At 41.5% G+C, this 21,291-nt stretch overlaps 1 protein-coding gene across 1 annotated transcript; it reads right to left on the bottom strand.

The window, feature by feature from the left end:
* Positions 1–3,262: 3,262 nt before the first annotated feature.
* Positions 3,263–18,133, bottom strand: CDC50A (cell division cycle 50 P4-ATPase accessory subunit A). The gene is made up of 7 exons (XM_087774878.1): positions 17,832–18,133; positions 12,066–12,182; positions 11,272–11,379; positions 10,086–10,173; positions 9,467–9,610; positions 7,563–7,769; positions 3,263–5,709 (listed from the first exon to the last, which is right to left on the bottom strand). Exons 1-7 carry the CDS (start codon positions 18,105–18,107, stop codon positions 5,516–5,518), a joined length of 1,134 nt encoding a protein of 377 aa, XP_087631004.1. The 5' UTR covers positions 18,108–18,133; the 3' UTR covers positions 3,263–5,515.
* Positions 18,134–21,291: the final 3,158 nt, after the last annotated feature.

Here is a 21,291-nt window from a genome sequence, read left to right as displayed (position 1 = left end):
TTATACACTCAGTTTATTTAGATACTGGTAAAAGGATCATAATCCCCAGAAAAATTACTACTGCTTAATTTCTGCTGTGTGGACCATTTCCTGATATGTCTGAATCTGAGCTTCAGTGCTATTGCCTGTCAAGATACACTTTACAACAGAAAGGCCATACTTAAAGCTTGGCACGTGGGTTACGTACCAATCCAAGCTACAAGATGACTGCTCAGAGCAAGCACAGCTGGCTTCTTCAGTGTTGACTAATTTATGAAGAAATGAAAACTTGAGGGAAAGAGAAATGGCAACTTGCCGCCTCAGGGGTGAGGATATTTCCCTAGAAGCAAACTCAGACTGCTTTTTCCTAAGAGGATAGAGTAACTTTTGCATGTATTGTATTGAAAAATAATAAGATTTTTACTCAGAACTAATTCTTAAACAGTTTTGTTTAAGCCAGAATTAAAACAGGGCTATTAATCTGTATGTTAATAAGCATTCATCACAAAAAGTGTTTTACCTCTTAAACCAATACCAGAAAGGTATGTAAACCCCACTAAAGAGATCACACAAACTGAGTTAACATTCAACCCAGCTGTGGAAGTGGAAGCCCCTGGTGCAAACCTCCTCCTGACTCTTGCCTGCCCGCTGGTTTAGTTTTTGTCTTGCAAACAAAATAATTGACTAACTCAGTTAAAAGCTACATGGTGTATGAAGAGAGAAAACACAGTGTTCTATCTTACTATAACCATTTTCCAAGTTACCTTGAGTTGTATAATACACTAAAATTGCATTAAAGGAACTCGCTGACAGAACAAAGATCTGTTCCGAAGTTTACAAGCATCTATTGTGAAGCATTCACTAGCTTCAACCACGTAACTCCAGACCTCAGCAGGGAAGCCTGGAGACAATTATATTTGCATTTCTTCCAAGAATATCACAGTCCAATCTTTCCCATTTTCATAACAGAATTAATGAGGTCATTAATTACATTCCTGACCCTCTAATACTACTTAAAGCATCTCAGCATTTTATTTTGCAGAATTTGAGCACAATCCACTTGCTCAGGTGCAAATTCACTTAAACTTGTACATCTCTGATACTCAGTTTGCTTGAATTGTTTCCTTTATGTCATCTTTTATCTGAAATCAGAGTCCAGTGAGAAAGAACTCCTCCTACTTTCTATTTATCTTTTTTTTAAATGTCTTGAGCTTCATTAATTATTGACTTAGGCTTTTATTCCTCTTCATTTCATTCCAAACAGGAAATAAGAAAGATAATTTTCCAGCTTCAGACTTTCTAGCAGCAGTTGGTGTAACTCAAATGATGGACAGTGTTACTTTATTTTCCAACACAGGTTGAGCACATTTGGAATGGGAGGCTTACAGGAAGGTGGTTTCTTATTTGAGACTCGGGTCATATTTGAGACTCGGGTCACCTGTTAAATCTTATCAGGCCATTTCGTAATGGACTTTAATCTTACTTGACAGTTTCAATTAAGACTAGACTTCACATTTAGGCATGGAAGGCAATACGGTGATCAGAACAGATTCTGTGAGCTAGAACATCGGCTATTTTTACATGAAAATACTTCTGCTGATCTGAGGAGCTTCATAGTACTACTACAGAAAAAACTTTTTACAACTGGGCTTTCTACCTCAGAGTCCATTTTCACACTGCTAGAAGCAGCCTCTTCCATAAACTAGCCACGTTGCGATGGAGAGAGCAGGAATCAAATGGGCTTCCATTTTCACATTTTTTTCTTCTCCTTTGAAAGTGAAAATTTTTGGCAGGCTGTTCAATACAGACAAGTATTAGACATGTGGAACATTTTGGGGTGTTTGGGTTTTTTTGTGTTTGGTTTTTTGGTTGTGGTTTTTTTAGGGTTTTGTTTGTTTGTTTTTTTAAAACTCACTGACTAGGTCAATACAAAACCCTCATGGGACTGGCTTGGTTTTAAGATCAATATTGCAGACCTTCCTGAAGGCCTTAGCATTGTTGCCCTCTTCATTTCTCGCTCACCATAGCTAGTTAGGGAACAAACCCAGGTAGCACAAATATCAAACTTCTAGAAAAAAAACAAACTTACGCAGTACCAAGGGTAGGTCACAAATTTTCAGGCAAGATCAAAACCAGTATTTTTGTCATGGGAACTTTGAGGATCAGAGTCATTCGCAGTGCTTCCAGATTATTCTATGGTTACGCCTTGTTCTTAGTCTTCAGGGGTTGCATTCCAATCAGTGACTTTTTTTTTTTCTTAAAGTAACTGTAGGTACATTCTGCTTTAGGCTTAGTCACATTTTTTCCACCAGACACTCACTTCAACTCAGGCTTGGACATCTGTCTGTCTATAGGCGTTGTAACCCTTATTTTCCCACTGCAAATAAGGCATCTGAGAGAAAGGTGCAGGCAGGAATGCTTCCTGTGAATCCAATCCAAACGCCAGCCACATCCATTGCTCTATTTGATGGATTCAAGCAGAGAATATACGCTTGCAGATGTGACTTGACCCTAGATTGTCACGGCCTTTTCTCCCACAGAGATTTCTATAAAAAAGACAAGGTTTGCATTCTTCAAGGTTTAACATTCATAATTAAACCATGCTGCTGACAACCCAGTTTCAGCACCACTATGACCTTGGGAGGCAACGGCCGTAAAGGATCCTTCGCATTTGTTATAAGCTGGTAACTCTTCCCTCTGACTCAGCAGAGCACAATCGACAGCTCCCCAAATAGCCTGATGCAGTTAAAAAAATACCCGAGGTGACGATCGGCTTTGTTACAGGGATGTAGTTTTTTTTTACAAGAAACCAGAAGACAGTTGGTCTCACACTAGAGAATTTGTTTGCAGACCTCTTGCATAGGACAGGGACATATCCTAGTTTCCCAAATTACTCTCGCCACGAAATTCGTTCCGAAGCAGACCCTCGTAACAGCAGCAGCCTCCAGAAAGCTTATAATCTCTCCCACTTTGGGCACTGCCTCAGGTGGGTAAGACTCGGGTAGTGCCTAAGGGGCACTCAGAAACCAGGGGCATTGCTCTTTGTATTTCTGAACCCTGGTGGCGAATACCTCTGAAGGACGCCACTGAAGAACCAGGCCGCAGGTGGTCGAATCCCAATTCAACACATGACACTGAACACCAGGACAGTGACACTGCCCCGAGATGTGCCAGACAGGGACGCCGTGGTTTCATCCTTGAACACACGGCATATGGGCAACTTGTAAGGAATACCAAATCCAAGGATCTCCATAGTTATCAACATGACTTCAAGACAAATGAGCACGAGTGAAGGAAGAGTTTACATGTTTGACCTAACATTTTAAGCTGTTATAAGCATTTTAAGCTCCTCAGGCTCACTGGCTGTCAGGTATTTACTGCTACAGGCTCTCAAGAGAAAACGCCGAATTGTAACAAAAAACAGACAGCAATTCTCACCCTGGTGCACTTCATTAAGAAGATGAAAGAAGCACAGACACCTATAGCCAGTAGAAAAAAAGTAAGGCATTGAAAACTATCTTAAGGTAAAGATAGAAAAATACTTTGTTTTAAATTTTGAACACAGCCCAAAAAGCAGCATTTACTACTTGAAAAAAGATAGGGATTTTGAATGAAGCAGAATGTATTTGCATGTCAAGTGACAAACACAAAGTTTAAAAATCAAACTATTTTAATAACCAGTAATTGGGAGATGTCCCCTTACTACATTTTGGACTAGCAACTACTCTACAGATGAAAGCCAGTTTAACATTTTGTGCGAGTTTTCTGCCTTGCAATACACAAAGGTACATACCTTATTCTATAATTCCAGCAATATAGATACAATACTAAATAAAATCTTAACATAGCTTGACTATTTAAAGTCCTGTGCTGCCACAGTGTACTATGCAAACAAATTATTATATGGAGTTCCAGAAAGCTAGCACACTGGAAACACTGCCTCATTCCACAGTTTGTACTGACTGACACACTTAAACTGCTAGCTTAAAAAGATTACACAAGTAATTCAGTAAAAACAGTCGTGTTTATGTGGTAAGTTAATAGTGTTGTTAGAAGCTGGCTATAGATTGAGCTACTGGACCATGACTAAACAACTTGTAAAAAATATGCAATCCCAGAAATACAACTCACTTAAACTGCATTCACAGTTCATGAGAATACGTCTTTTCATCCAGATGAAAATAAATGCATGTTCAAGAACAAAATAAAATCTCTTATTAAATGGTTTGCAGAATTTATTAGGTCTTTTTTAATATAATCAATATTTTATCAAGCTAGTTGCATATAAAGAGATCTCCACCATATACATTACAATTTCTGTGCATCGTCTAAAAAAAAAGTCACCAAAAAGTAATATTTTACAGGTTACAGTTAACTTTGAATTAACCTAAAAGTGAATGCTTCTGTAATTTGATTTAAGACACTAACCTGCATACAGCTTCTAATGCAACATTTAAATTAGGTTTCACAGCAAGCTCAACCTGCACTTCAATGAAAAGAGGCTACTGCCATCTCAACTTTTGAATTTCTATAGTTTACTATCTTAAAACCGCAAAAATTTAATGTGGTGTTTACTCCAAATAAGGAAAAAGTGTATTACAATTCCTTTACAACAAAGCCTGCTCAGAATACGTATGCCTCAAAAAAATTAGGAAACTCCTCCAGTAAAAGGAATTCACACAAATATGTGAATGGAAAAAACATTTTAGGTTCTTCTTGATTAATGCTTGGAGCTGCTCATAGAAAGCAAAACCAGCAAGCAGAATAGGTAAACTAGTATTGGATGTGACTTAAAGCAAAGAAAATTAGAAGAAAGCAGATTCTGCCTGCAACATACATTTCTCAATTTAGAAGAAACTTTAAAAGGGACTGATACAGATAATTAACAAATAGGTTTTCTGGTAACTTCATAGGATGCTAGTTTACTGGCCAGGCACATATATTGTAAATATACAAAGAATCCAGAGTGCTGAAATTTACACAGCACTTAAAGGATTTAACAGAGGTGGGTAGGACACAGGAAAAATATTTAACAACTTATATAAATATATTAAAATCTCAGCAAGAAATGTAAGAGCCCATGCACACAAGACAGTAAATTGAAAAAACATTTAAGACTTGACTTTTCCTTTCAACAGCACTGACACCTGAACTCCAGAAAGTTAACGATTTACAGTTATCTTATAACTTTCTCCACACAATCTAAATGTACTGAATCATACCGACATTACACAGCACATGAACAAGCAGCAGATGCATCAAGGGAAGAGGAGCTATATGCATCGTGTGGCCTGCCCAGTTAGAGGCAAATATCAGAAAAATTGTTTCTGACATAGGCAGAGATACAATCAATGTAGCTAATTGTATACCCGTCATTTTCAAGAGTTAATCCACAGTATGGGAAAGGGGAGCTTTAGATAAAAATTATGTACCCAGTCTCAGAAGTGACAGAAGCGGAGATTTATCTTTCAAAAACTGGGTCCGTCCTGGACTGGCCTCGATGCACATGCAGTACATTTGTTTTCAGAATGCAAGATTAATTGGGAATGTCTGCACTAGTGTTTCGATTTCCGTATTTGTGATGGATGATCAGCAATACAACTCCTAAGAAGAAGCATATGGACCCGACAGTGATGTAAGCAATTCCCAGAAAGGGATTTTTGCCTCCCATCCACGAGATGGTGCTTAGGATCATTCTTTTTCGTCCATCAAAACTGTGTACAGGATAATCTGAAAAACGTATAGGAAAACAAGAAGCACATTTCCAAATCTAGCTTTATGTGGTCAGGCCAATTAAAATTTGGGAATATTTCACTCAGGTTCCAAACACAAACTGCCGCCTTTGAGTACTGGAAGTGCAAACAGCCACTTTAGGAGATGTTAACCACTTTTTAAGGGAAGAGTAAATGCACGATTTTGTGGGTTTTTGAAAGCAGCTTCAATAAAATGAGGGAAATGTGAATTTTAATTCTTAAATGTATTTTAGTTCAAAATTTTTCTTAGTGACTTTATGTTCATTCAGTTTTATATGCACTCTCCATAGTTTTGCAAAGGAAAATACTGCAGTAGCTATTTAAAAATGATCATTAAGTGCTTTCGAATTTTAAGAATTTGGTAACTATGACAACCCTCCTCCTCTAGTCTCCTGCACTTCTACCTAGCCTTTAGTTTGTCCAAAATAGAACGAGAGACCTCCCTACCTGATCCACAGCTCTGGCATTTTTCTGACCTCCAAAGTCAGTCTGAGCTCGATTACATATTGTCATTATACCCTGAAGTTAAAGTTTCTAGGCTACCAACTACCTCTGTTCTTTCCTTTTTCCTGTGCTTCTCTCAGTTCCTTTACACCACCCAAGCAATCTGATTTCCATCTCACTACAAAGCTACTCATTTCATTTTATACACAGATTTGAGTAATTGCACAGCAATTCCACAGTAGTCTGGAGCAAGACTACAAGTAGAGAATAATCTGACAACAATACACGGAGCTGCAGAAGGGCCCAAAGCAGGCCCTGAACTCCTGAATGAATGTTAATTCCTGCACCCATGAAAAACGTCTCTCCAGATATTCCATACCCTTCAGTGTCAAAGCAGTAATTATGAGTCCATAGGAAAGCACAGGAAGGCATCAAAGAATTAGTAGTGCCTACACCGATGAGTAAAAATGCACACTGCAAATTGGCCACGTTATCAACCTAAGGATAAATAAAGCGTGTGCATACATAGTATTTTGCGGAAACTAGAACCTGGCTAACTGTTACTTAGGTCAGTTAACGGATTTCGAGAAGGCTTATCAGTTCACCTGAAGGCTAAGCATCTCCTGAACTATGCTCAAGTATCTTCCTGTCAGCCAAAACGCAGACCGTCTGCCCAAAAATTATCAGATGGAAACGCTCCCATCCATAGACTTTAGCCTCTGTCCCACATGAGGCAGCTATTGGGAACTGCAAGCAACCATAAACACGAACAAGATGTGTGAGAAAAAAGTGAGTAAGGCTGACCATACACCTGTAAGAATTCAAGTTAAGTGTACAGAGAAGACACTCAAGTCCTCCAAAATGTGCCTACTGGGTAAATTCTACACTGAAATCTTCCCTAGGATTAACATTTCCATTATCTCCTCACAAAGGCCTCCACTAAAGAGTTGATTTTTTTTTTTTTTTTTTTTTTTTAAAACTGAACTGAATGTTTTCATCCTGGTTAAAAAACGTAGTTTTATATGAATGCAGTTTTATATGAACTACAAAATAGTTTAAGAATGTTATGATTAAATCTGAACTTACATTAAAGAGTGTAAGTCTAACCCAGTCATTTCATTTATGAAGCTTAAAAACTGGACTGGATTTCACATTCTAACAGGCCACACACAAGTTAATGCTATTAAAAACTTGCACAGAAGTACAAGATGGTAATTATTCTACCCAAGTCTCGCTACCGGTTTTCAACCACAGCTCAATAGCATCTTTTTTTAGAGATGGTAAGAAAAAAAGACTAGTTCAATTTGAACTTGCACAAATATATGCCCGTGTAATCCAGCTAAGGTCCTTAGCTGGTTTCAAAGTTGGTTTTTTTTCAAAGGATACTGTACGCGATATCCAAAGAATATTTTCCAGCCTGTAAGGTAGGCTGCAAATTATTCTTCCTTTCAATGAGACGATACAGTTTGCGAAACGTTGGCAGAGCAGCAGTACGCATCCACACAATGAAGTCTTCATTGATAAAGCCATTGTTGTCAGGCTCTGAGTCCAGCATATACACTGGCTTGGGCCAGTTCACAGGTTTTGTTGTGCCTAGGATTAAACAAAAATAACAACAATAACGTATTTCAAATACAGGACTAAGTAACACACTGGCTCATCAAAATTCCTTCTAATATCACAGAAAAACATACTAACTTCTAAACAGTATGAACAGACAGGTTGGCTCACTGCTGTTGCAAGACACTAGGCTGTTTAAGAACTTTTTATTTTGCAGCTTATATAGTAGTGCATATCCATTTATTCTCATGAGAGCACTGCCCATTTGTTTAAACAAATTTGCCTCCCCTACACATTTATATAGCTAGGAAGTCTCGTCTCAAAACATTACTCTACCTTAGTGAGACAGTTCTCCATTATGATGATAGCTCCTCTGCTCACTTGTTAAAAGAGTTTGACTACCACTTCCTGGACCACAAGCAAATAAAATTATGTGTAATATTTTAGACGATGCCATACTAATGCTTTTGCTTATTTTATTGGAAATAAAATTCTACACTGTATTAGGGTAAGGTATCTGTTTTTGCAAGGGTAGCATCACATTGGTAACATGCAATTTGGCTGTGACTAAGCGAGAAACCCGCATCAGGTTAAACCTGAAATTATTATACACCTTGCATAAACACAGACACACCTCAGAGCCCTGAGGAAGATTATTTTCAGACATTGAAAACTTTGATTTACCAAACTGTATTTAAACTAACAAATGAGAGAAATCAGTCACTTCTAATCACAAAAAAGAATCAGGTTTTTAGAAAACTTTGCACAATCTACCACTAGAAGCATTTAAATGAAAACTCCCATATGAAGAGTTTGATTAAACAATTGCAGGATTTCTTTTCAAGTTAAATCCAAGCATTACAGCAGTTGTACTGGTTTTGGGCTGGGACAGAGTTAAATTTCTTCATAGTAGCTTGTACCCTGCTATGTTTTGGATTTGTTATAAAAGCAGTGTTGATAACACGCTGCTGTTTTAATTATTGTTGGACAGCGCTTACACAGCCCCAAGGCCGCTTCTGCTCCTCAGACTGCCCCACCAGCAAGTAGGCTGGGGGTGCGCAGCTGGGACAGCCGACCCCAACTGCCCGAAGGGATATTCTATACCATATGACGTCATGCTCAGCAATAAAGCTGGGCAGGTGGAGGTTGGCGGGGGCTGCCATTGCTCAGAGGCTGGCTGGCTAGCAATAGTTTTCTTTTGCATTACTTGGGTTTTCCTGGGTTTTATTTTCCTCTCTCTTTGTTCGTGTGTTTGGTTTTTTTTTTTTTCCTTTTGTTTTTTTTTTTAATTACTGAATTATCTTTATCTCAACCCACAAGTTTTCTCACTTTTACCCTTCCGATTCTCTCCCCTCCATCCCACTGAGGGGGAGAGGGTGTTAGTGAGCAGCTGTGTGGTGCTTAACTGCCAGCCAGGGTTAAGCCACAACAGCAGTGCACATATTAGGCTTTTCTCAGTATTCAAAGTGAAAAAAAAAAATCAGAAATTAAAAAAAGCATTAATGATTACAGTAAAGTTAAAAACCAAACACTTTCACATGAAATTTATAGCTTTCATTATTTAAAGAGAACCTTTCTAGATAGCAGAGTAGTCTTTAGCTTGGATTTCTTCAGAAAACCACAATATTTTTAATTAGCATGTTCACTAAAATGTCAGTGAGGTAAAACTCACTCGAATCAAAATGTGTTTGAAGTGTTTTATTCTTCTTAAAATTTCACATTTTTTTTACCTTGGAAAAGCGCAGTTAAATTATTTCCATCTCCCGTAGGATTCCTGAACTTTACATTTTTATCTGTCCACCACGCAATGCCTTTTTTAATCAAAGTAATAGGAGTCCTTGTGTCATTATCAATGCGGTATAATTCCAATGTATCTAAGGAGAAAATCAAATTAGAAAACCAGCTGACAAAACTTTCATTAGACAGATGATCCTGATAGGCAGTGAAACAATTACCTCCAGGAGAAACAAAACAAAAAAAACTGGGCACAGCATTTATTACCTGCCTGCCACAATCACAAGCTGTTCTGTAAGAATTAGTGTATGTTAGATAGCAGCATATTATCCATATATGATATCTATATGTCTACTCCACAGCAGTAACGGCTTCTCACAACAGGTATTTCCATCCTTTGTACGCTATCAGATTAAATTAATTCTGATAGCGATTTTGAAAAAAGCAACAGCAGTCCAACACAAGATATTTATTTTATTCTGAACAATGAAAATATGTTAATTTAAAACAAAAAAGCCTGTGATGTCTTTACTCAGAACAATTTGCAACACAATACAAAACATACACTGGATCACAAAAACATCTAAGTGATAACTTAAAGTTGTGTTACCATACCATTAAACATACTGTTGGCAATAGCTCCACAAGGAGCAATGGGTTTGTCCTCATTTGTGCGGTAAGGCTCACATTCCTTACTTGGATTCTGATGGTTAGAAAGAAAAAAAGGCAGATGAGTCTGTGCTAGTTTATCCAACTAACCCGTTTTTTGCTACGGTACCTCAATAATGTGCACATCTTAAATGTAGCACAAAATAATCTTTTCACAAATCAGGTTATTTACAAATACTTCAGCATTCAATGCTAGCTGGCATGATTGATTTTTCTTTCACAAGCAGGAATAAAACCTAAATAAAACATGAATAAAGTCAGAATCTCATCATGGTCATATACTAAAAATAAGGCTTTTCTTGGAAGCTATTAGAACTTTTTTTCTTTTATCTTTTAATAGAAACAGTTTTCCAACATGAAGTACTCAAGCATTCTTTTACTAAAGTTTTTTTTTTTTAAGTATGCATCAGTGTTATAGAATATAAGACTATAATAAGAAACCAAACATAACATAAAATGCAAAAGTTTGCAAGACTCCAACAGCATGCCAAAAATGCAAGCAGAAAAAGCCCCCCCCAAAACCCTCTGTCAGTCATCAGATGTACCCTCCTGAAACTCTCCCCTTTTTTAAAGCTTAGGGGTAAAAAGAGAGAATAATGCTGGAGCAAGAACCCAATTGTATTTCCACTCCTCGTAAAAATTAGGGAAAAGAGAGGTCTGGCCCTAAACATTACAGAGTGGCTTGAACAGAATACACAGTACTGATATTTTCCAATATTGCTGATGTTCAACATTGAACCAGAGTCTACAAAAACAGGTGCACTTAGCTGAAATATCCAAACCAAGTGCTAGGTAACTAAATATTATTTTATACTGAAAATGAAAACTTCAGACAAAATGGATACAGACAGATACTACTGACTGAAGGTAACAAGACAGTTTAAAACTATTCAAATTTGAGAAGTGATCAAAGTACTGCATTGCTGTCCACTTAATGAAATGACTGGCATGATATTTTACAGTGTTTTACACAGTTATTTTCTGTAAACAAAATATGAATTCCTTATGGTTGTTTTCTGTTATACAAAAATTCTAGTACCTCATTATTTTTAAACTAAATACTCAGCTATGAGACGATTCATGCAATAGTCAGAAGTTAGTTGGTTATTAATATCCAAGCAGGAATACCTACAAGTAGTGAACTGTTATCTCCATTCAGCTGGCTGTCATCTCGAGATTTCACATAACGACGATGGTTTTGATAGAAGTTGGAAAGTCCATAATACATGAATACATTGCTCTACAAGAAGCAAGATGCGGTCAGAGGGGTTTTCATTCACACAAAGAACTGATCAATAAAACATATGAACACACTAATTGACATAAAGCTTAAATTTTAACCTCTTAAAATCTGTGTTTACTTTACAGCAACATTCATAAAGAAGGAGCCTCAATCCTGTCTTCACACTGAGTACACAGAGTACTATCCTAACATAAGCTGGCATCCTGAAGTCAAACAGTATCCACATGCCATAAACTATCAGAATGATATTGACCAGCACTAATTCCAGCACCTGTTTTGTCTGATGTTAAGCACATAAGCCTCATTTGCCTCTAATTTGTCAGAAAGCACTTATCTGGTATTTCCAATTCTTGTTGAACTGATTTTTTTTTTTAAATCATACAGGAATAGCTGATCTACTTGCCAGCTATATGACACATACGGTAAACCTAAATGTGTAAAACACAAGCATTCCACTTAATGTTATACATATCCAGACAAACAGAGGCATTAAAAAACATCTCATCCCTGCTACTGAGAAGATACACAAAAATGAGATCCAAGTTCATAGGACAACTAGAAATAATCCTTTAAAACAGAAGAAAGAAAAAAAAAAAAAGACTTGAGTGATACAGCTGTCCTATCAATTATGAAATAAGCCATATAAACTGTTCTAATTTCACTTTGTATACAGGACAGCATACCTCAAATGAATGTTCCAGTGTGAAATTGATGGTGCAGGTACAAGGTGGCGTGCTGTCCCAGGACACATTTAAACATTTGTTGCAGGGACTAGAAGGCTCTGTTCCTGTATAGTCAATCTATAACAGAAAAAAAGTCATTAATTTACAATGGGAGAGTAAAGAAAATTGATTAATAAGCCAGAAAGTTGACATTGCATTTATTTTGCAGTCGTCTTATACCTCAACTCCAAAAGCCCATTCAGACCTATTTGGTGATCTCAAAAGGTCCCTCCCAATATAAATGATTTTGTGACTGTCTATATGCTCAATTTCAGCCTCAAACAAATTTAACACTGAGGTAGGCCATTACTGCTGAGGGAATAAAAAAAGAAAAAAAAAAGAAGAATACACCAAAACACAAGCAGCAGATACTCCAGACAACATGATGTTTCCAAACACACACACACAATATACAATATAACAAGCAGAGCTCAGCTTTTACATGCTTTCCAGAGATTAAATTTGTGAAAGATTACCTGGATTTTTAATAAAAGAGTTTCGCATAAGAAAACTTGCTTTGCTGCCCATTTTCAGCCATCTAATTAGTCAGAAGATTAAAATAAATAAATAAATAAATAATCACTTAACGCCCAAGAACTCTCCTAAAATAGGGAACATGAAGACACTAATACTGTTTTGCCAGGAACAGGAAAATACCAGTAGATGGACAAGAAAGATGATCAGTGTTAGTTTGGCTTATACAGTATTATCTGTCTTTAATAGCGTAGCTCAAAAAAAAAAAAAAAAAAAAAGTATTTGAAATCTGTACACCGAGGCTACCCGAACAGTATGCATAACATATCCTGAGCAGCCCCGAGCTCACCCTACGGCCCAAGCCAACTGAAGCTGCTTGCCCACATCAGCCCTCCCTCCTGGAGAGCTCCAGCATGTGAATAGCAGGAAATAACCAGCTTGGCCTCAGCAGGCTAGCTCCAAGGAGAAAAGCAGGAGAAAGCTTCCATCTGCCTATAAACTATGTATTTCTACGCTTACTGTGAAATTCCTATTTAGAATTTACAGTCGGATTGGTGCAACATATACCACGTTATGGCAAGAAACTGCTAAACAGCAGTATCATTTGAACTACAATGCCTATATACTTTTACGAAAGACTGCTGCAAATGGTTTGCCCTGACTTAGGCTTGTAGTGAAACGCATCATCAAGAATTAGGATGATTTATGATCTGTCCTACTATCTATATTAAGGTTAGCTAAAACAAACACGCGGTTTCAAGGTTCAGGGAACAACTGAAGCCTGTTTTCCTCTGAATCTTCTTCAAGGTCTCCCTTCCTATGATTTCTTCTGTATCTATTAAGCTGCAGCCCTTCCTTCAGCACCTTTACTGGTATCTGCTGTGCTGCCAGATTTCTAACAGATGAGACTTACACCCTAACGAGCGTAGCCGAAACGAGTCAGCTTCAGAAGCTATTAGCTGGCAGAGAGAGGGAGGATCACATAATCTTTGCTTCCTTTGCTGAACGAGATACTGAGTTTATGCTGATCTAGAAACAGCACTACTGCGGCTGTCCTGAACAGCTCTGTTTAGCTACAGCAGACAGACAGACAGAACACCACTGCTCTCAACAAACAACGCAGCTCATTTGTTCAAGGGTTTTTTCTTTTTCCTGCTAAAGTAATCTTAAACAAGCATTTCCTTTAGAAAGAACTTAAATCTCCATGTGCTGGGCTAGTTCTTCTATGTGTGGAGAAGTTGTAGATCAAGAACAAAACTCAAATACTCTAAGGTTGCAAAAGATCTAAAGACTTCACTTTTTTAAAAGTATAATTGACTGAATTCTGTGGAGCATGAAATTGATGTGTATTGGAACAGAACCGTGCTTTTGACCACTATCAGCTTCAATGCTACCCAGGAGCTTTCCTGTACAGTAACTGCCAACACAAGTGGGTTTTTTCTGCATCCACATTTCCAGGTTACATTCAACAGATAGCTTAACTAAAGGGATAGAGGTATCTGTCTTCATCTCTTGACAAAATAATGAAACGAGGACTTTGAGAAGTGAAGGACTGACTTTGGGGTCCACAGCCTGACCCAGCGTTCTGTCCCCGGGGACCGGCCAGCAGCTGAGTATGACAAACCCACGCAGAGCGAGCCCTTCCCAACAACCTCTCATCTAAGGACGCTGCCTATATCCAAGCTATCCGGCACCAATGGCTTTTCAGGCTGTTGATGTCCTTCTCAGTTGATTTACGTTATTGCAGCGTAGAAATAACATAACTATTGCATATACATATTCTCCAAACCATTTATGACTTTGTACACTTCATGCGCTGTTACACATTTATCCTACTCTGCTTGGCCACTTCTTGTATAAAAGGCATCCCATAACTCCGGTCCTCTTTGCTATCCCTCTCTGTAGATTTTATTAAGTTTTGTATTATTTTTGAGATGGGGCTACTGGAACGGCACACAACACTGAAGATGTATGCAACGATAATCTACTTTCTTTCAGTTCTTCATTCCTAGTCATGCCTTAAAGTCTATCTGGCTTCTTACCTACAACTATGCATTTCACAGCAGCAGTCAAAGCACAAAGATCTCTTTCCTACACAATTAATGCTTTGGATATTCCTCAATTTTTGTCACATTTTAATATGCTCTGCCAATGCTTCTTATCCACTCTAAAAAAAAAAAAAAAAAAAATCAGGAAATACAGAACTCTTTCACCCTTTAATAACAGGGCAAAAAGACACATTTAGACAGCTGATTCTCATTTTCCACCCAAATGAGCTATTATCATGATAGACCCAAGATAAATGGCTGTTTATACCCTTTGAAACAGTGAGAAAGTGCTAGAGAACAACACAAAAACCCTATAATTCTAGTACACTTAAGCTGTTGGAAGTCTTCCAGATTTGAATTCAAGAGAGGTTATAAAGGAAATCAATGGAAAAGCTACATTTTGCTGCTCAGTCCTTGCACCTGTATGAGAACAGCACAGTTCACAGAGATACTGATGGCTGCAATATCTAGTTCCAGTAAAGGGTGATTTGAACTGTACACAAATATGTATTTCAGGGGCATAAATTATACATCCTATTCGATTCCAATACACTAAGTTTACAGGCATCTATATATATATACACACGCACACGTACTTAACAAGTATGCTATTGTCTAGGAGGTGGGTGTAAATAACTACCTCTGCTTCCTCCCCCAACTACATTTTTAAAAGAGCTTAGTCACTGCACCTAGCTTCTAGATGTCTTGTCTCCCAGAGCTAAATTTACAGCTATTTGTGAGTAACATTTGGAGGTTACTAACAAAAGCCAGCATACTAAGCGGGGTCATATCTCAGCCATGCATATAGGTGACAGCAGTGTCTTAAACTGCATCCCTCACTGGTGTTCAGAGCCCAAATGCTGGTCTGTAAAATGCTTCATCTATGTTTTGTTGCTGGAATGGTAAAGCCTTTTTTGATTTAAACTTTTTTTTTTTTTTCCTCAAAAATTCAACTGCCTTCAGAGCGATAATCTCACTTGCAGAATTTCTGCATTATAACATTTGATACAACACGCATCAGGATCAGAGAACAGAACCCAAGTTCCCCCATTCTTACCTGCGCACCCCGACTGTCTGATCTCAGAAGCCAAGAACTCTGTCCCTCCTGTCCTCACGAAAGCCTAATGATCTGACTTGGGAGAGCTTCATGTGAGGTGGATGACACAAGTCTGAACCCACGCAGTAAAACAAACCAACTATCCCCTTTCTCATCTTGAATATCTTGAAATTAGAAAGGGTGGAAGGCCAGCACCTGCCAACTGCTTTCCAAATATAAATGGCTACTACTGCTTTATATATATGCACTCTGATTGCACAGGGGAGCATCAGTCATGCTCCCAGCTCACCTATGGATTTTCACACCGCACGTTAGGTAGGAACATCTAGATTTTGGCTCCTACTGGAACTTACTAGGAGTACATGACTGAGCTGCTAAGCAACAACAGTACATAAAAATTCTGTATATGCACACAGCAACAATATAGGGAAAAGGAGTCGCTTACATTTTTTGACTCATGAAACTGATACATTTCCTGTCCCTATAGATCAGTGCAGATCCAGTCATAATGAAAAAAAGGGAGCTGTATTTATCCAATTATATTTACCTTACAATCATTATGATCTAAGACGTTGTATTGCTTTACTATAGAAATGGCTATTTTAAATGCAACTGTCAAAAAAAATCAGAGTTATCAAGGATTTTTTTTTTCACTTCTCTCCATTGAATGTCCTGTTGAAAACATGGGATTGTATTTACTTTAAATATGACTACAACGTGACAATTTAAAAAGTCTACATGCCCGTGACAACTTGGCAATGCTCTCTGAAGCACCTGTGTCAATTTTCTGCGTACCCTTAAACCTTGGCAACAAGGAGCAATTGCCTTTCAAAAATATGCTTGCCTACAACATTCGGACACTGCAAAGTACACTTCAGCTGTTTTTTTTTCACTTCTGCTTTTCTCCTCAACTGGAATTTTAGTTCTTAACATAAAAGGAAAGTGAATCTTATTATTATAACATTGTTTGCATTTTAGCAGAAATATGAAAATACAATACCATTCACTGTCTGCCTCAGGATTTCTTTTGTTAATTGGGCTTCATTGCCACATTGCTACCACTAGCCAAGCCACTGTCTTGAACACTACTTATTTGGAAGTGACAGCTTACTCTGATAACTAGAATGATTTGATCCACAAAAATTAATATTCTCCAATATAGCAATCCAACAAACAACTACACCTTTTTTTTCCCTACAATCAATCTTGGTCGCATTAGCTCACTAAAAGTAATCACAGGCGTCAGTTTGCTGTTCAAGGTTGTCCCTAAGCCCTTCAGGTTGTTTCCTTACACCGCAAAGCGATTCTGTTATCAAACAGACCTAACTGTGACACATGGTTTAGTTTTCAGCTAATCCTCAGCAACTTTTCACCGCAGTGGTGTGGTTAATTATCAGATGTAAACGACGCGGGGTTTTGTAAGTACAATTAGAAAAAGCCACACTCTTCGATCTTTGTTTCTAAGTTTACTCCGCACACCCTGGTCTCCCACAGAGCACCTGCAGCGTTAAATCAGTCGTGCACGTAAGAATTACGGCAATACATTCACCACAGAGCTCTGTCCCGAAACGACAACTCCTCCGGAACATTCAGAGACCCACAACCCATGGCCACAAGCTATCCCAAGGACGATGCACACACTTTCCGCGCCACTGAGAACACAACTCGCGTCGGGCCGTGCTGATCAACGACTGGCATTAAGCTCCCCGGCAGCTCCCCCGGGAGCGCGGGCAAGGCTGACGGGAGGGCTCCGATCCGCCCGCAGGCCGCGCTGCGAGTTCAACGCCTACCCGCGGTAACTAACAGGCGGTCTGGCAGAGGGCACGAACGCTGCGGGGAATCGGGACGGCCGGGGCGAGGTGCCCGTCCGCCGCGGAACCCAGGCCAGCCGCCCCCGCTTCCCGCCGAGTACCGGCGGCAGGAGATGTCGCAAGGAGGCGCAGGCCGCCCGCGGGGCGCCGATCCCCAGCACCGCTCGCCCGGCCCGGCCCGGCGCCCCCCCCAGCGGCCTGCGGGGGCTCCCAAAGCCCCGCCGCGGCCGGGGAGGAGCCGCCCAGGCCCAGGCCCAGGCCCAGGCCCCCGCCGGCCGCCGCTCTCCCCCGCCCCGCCGGCAGGAGGGGCCTGCGTCCGCGTCCCCGTCCCCCGCACCTCGTACTCGCGGATGTTGTTGGAGGTGACGAAGATGCCGATGCCGATGGGGATGAAGATGAGGCCGATGATGAAGAAGGCCGGCAGCACCGTGCCCGCCGTCAGGATGGGCTGCCAGGCCGGCAGCCGCTGCTGCTTGAACGCCGTGTTATCGGGCTTGCGGGTCTTCACGGCCCCGCCGCCGCCCGCGCCGCCCCCCGCCCCGCCGCCCGGCACCCCGACGCCGCCCGAGGGGTGCCCGTCCGCCTCCTCCTTCGCGCTGTAGTTCACCGCCATGGCCCCGGCCCGCCCCGCCCAGCGCCGCGCGCTGACACCGGCGCCGCCGGCGACCCCAGCAACCAGCCCCGCCTCCCCGGCCGGCACGTGACCGGCGCCCACCGCGCCTGCGCGCTCAGCCGCGGCAGGAGGGAAGCGGGCGGACGCGCACCTGCACAGCGCGGCGAAGGCGCGCGGCTGATGACGCGACACCCCCCACCCCCCCGGCCACGCCCCGCCGCCAGCGAGCGGCCGCGACGCAGCTGCGCGTGCGCAGAAAGCGGGGCGCCCGGGCGCGGGGGAGCGCGGGCTGCGCCTGCGCCAGTGGCTGCGTTCCGCCGGCCCGAGGGCGCGTGCGCACCGGCGCTGGGGCGCGCGAGCGGTGCGCGCACGCGCTTCCTGCTCCCTGCTCCCGCCGCTCGGCTGCGCGCCGGGGAGCCGGTGCCGCTGAGGGGCCTAGGCCTGGCCTGGCCTGGCCTGGCCTGCTGCCCGTGCTCGTGCCGTCAGGCTGCTGCGGAAAGCACTGCGTCACTTTCTACCTCCCTCGCCCTCTTCCGGCGGCGCAGGGCCTGGTGAGGCAGTTAGCTCCCAGCCGGCCCGCAGGCCCCTCGCCGCAAAGCCCCGCCACTCCTGCCGCTGGTGCGGCCCTCTGGCTCCCTGTGGCCCGGGGCCGGGGCGAGGCCAGCCCGGCCGGCGGAGAAGCCGCGGCCCTGCAGCCCTGTCACCCCCCTCAGTGCTGGGGAGGAGCCCTGCCCGCCGCCCCTCGACTTCCCCCTCCATCAGAAGAGGGTTGCTGGAAAAAGGCAGCGTCCGTTGGATCGCAAATAGAGACGTTAACCTAAGCTTCCTCGTCTTACAAATAGGAACGGCATCAGTCCCACCGTAGAGATGTAATAACATAGGTCATCTCTCAGCGAAGTTACAAGAGGTTATCTTAACGAAGCCATTCATACAAACCATCACTTTTGGGAGTTGTTCTGCACTATGTGCCTGCCCTGTTGTCAGGAGGCGTGTGAGAGAATCCGCGCAGTGAATGCAGGCAGGGGCGTTGCTGTCAAGAGTTGCTACTTTTTATTTCACTTAGGAGCCAATCCAGCTTCTGCTCAATTCATAAAGTAGTCACCTTGTGGGGCCTGTGGGAGTCTCTCTGTATCCCAGAATACCACCTTTATCAGCCGTTGCTCAAGCCAATGCAACACTGAAAGTCCGTATTTCTCACTTCATTGGCACTTTTACATTAAAGTTTGTTCTGTGAGGATGGTGTAGTCCTCACTACATAGAGAGTGTAGCCAAAATCCACTTTCAGCAAGTATTTATGCATTTACTTGACTTTAGGAAAAAAATAATTAAAGCTATTTAATTAAATAATTCTATAAGCACGTAATCCAGTCTAAGACCTTTTAGCTGCCTGTGGAGCAGTTTCCCTAAACCAAATAAATGCCTTTTAGTCCTCTGAAGACTCGTAAGTACCAACGAAGGCCACTGGGGGGAGCGAATGCCTTGTGCAAACGCGGTCTCGCCGGAGGCTCGAAAGACCGCTCTTCACAGACAGCATAGGGAATTCGGGCGCTTAAGCATCTAAAATTTAAGAATTAATTTGGTGCCTAAATAATTATTTAGGGTTCAAAAATTAATCGTATTCCTTGTGGCATCTGTGCTAAAGCTATATCTCATTCCTAATTTATCCTTTCCGTTATCTTGTGGGCCCTAACTTCTGCTGTCATTCCCCCTAGGGAAGCCCCTCGCCCCTATTACCACCCTTTTCTTGGTTAGCTTTTGTTTTCGGTTACCAGCTCCAGCTATAGCAACTTTTACTCCCTCAGCCTCACAGAAAAACCAGTGAGGTGCGACCTGGGATCCCAAGGGAACAAGACTGCTTGTACACCGGTGCTGTGAGATGGCAAGGAATTTCTCCGGCAGCAGGATAGCCGAGGGGCAATATTGGGAAGTTGGGAATCTCATGCTGCCCAGTATGAGAGGACAGGCAAAGAAAGGGCACGTGGGGATCTGTTCTGCAGTGGTTAAACTGGGCACAGGCTCTGTCAGCGGTTGGGGAACAGCCGCAGTAGTGATGCTGTGGGCCACGGTGATGGCTCGCTGGTGTGGTACCATCATTCGTGTGAAACGGGCAGAAGAACAGTGGGGCGCTTCCTAGAGGATCTTGCAGAGAGGCCCTCAGTCAAGCAAACACAGGTTGATGTGAAAGTTCTCCTTCCACAAGTTTCAAAACGGCCTGCAAGGGAGACATTTCGCCTAGGGGCCAGACTAAATCCAGTCCAGGAAAACTTCAAATTATGACCGATGGAGATGGGAAGAGCCCTAGAATTTTTATGTGCTGGTTTGCTCCATTTGTGTCAAATGATGCGCTTATATATACCCATAGCCACAAAAGCCTGGGTTAAATCTGGGAAATGTGGAAAAAAGGAGAGAACAGGAGAACCTCCTCCTTTCCATCCCAGTGCAATCAGCTGCTGCCCGATTTTGAACTGCTCAAATTTAGCAAGGTGTGGCACGGTACGCATCCTCGCGGCCACGTCCTGATGCGAGGGTAAGTACCGCCACACTGACAAAGCAACCACTGACGTGAGGTGTCTGAACTGATCTCTGCTTGCCATTCTGCGTGACGTGAAATAGAAAAACCAACGTACCACACGGATCAGATCCACTGTTATTAGCCAGTTATAGCTCTCTTTTCAACTACTTGTACCTAAGGCCATATGTTTGTCTGTAAGCTTGGCCTACGCGTACACTTTGCACTGTAACAACTAGGTTAATTAGAAGCATGAGTTTTCTTTTTCTCAAAATAAATATTATATATATAATAAATATTTTATCAAAATAATTATATCCTCAGTAGCATAACTGGATGCAATCACAGGGTATATCTTACTTCCTTTCGTTAGAGAAATAAAGAATATCAGCATAAATACTGCAATATATGGGTTTTACTTTTTACCGCTAAGCTAAGGTCTTGGTCAGATATTATTCCACAGTTTTACACTAGGACAAATTCCTTTATATCCAGGCAAGTGCAACCAACAAATTTCATGTTCATGAAATCTCACAATGAAGTGCTGTGCGATGTAGCGCACTTCACGCTGGTTTGTGTGCAGTTATAAGACAAATGGGTACAGAAAAAAAAAAAAAGAAAAATACTTATAAAAACATACACTTATAATGTTCCTTTTTAATATGTGGAATGACA

The sequence above is a fragment of the Nipponia nippon genome, unplaced genomic scaffold, assembly GCF_047370975.1.
Source record: "Nipponia nippon isolate SJK-2023a ecotype South Korea unplaced genomic scaffold, ASM4737097v1 scaffold_4, whole genome shotgun sequence".
Lineage (NCBI taxonomy): Eukaryota > Metazoa > Chordata > Aves > Pelecaniformes > Threskiornithidae > Nipponia > Nipponia nippon.
This window is presented reverse-complemented; position numbering and strand designations above follow the sequence as displayed.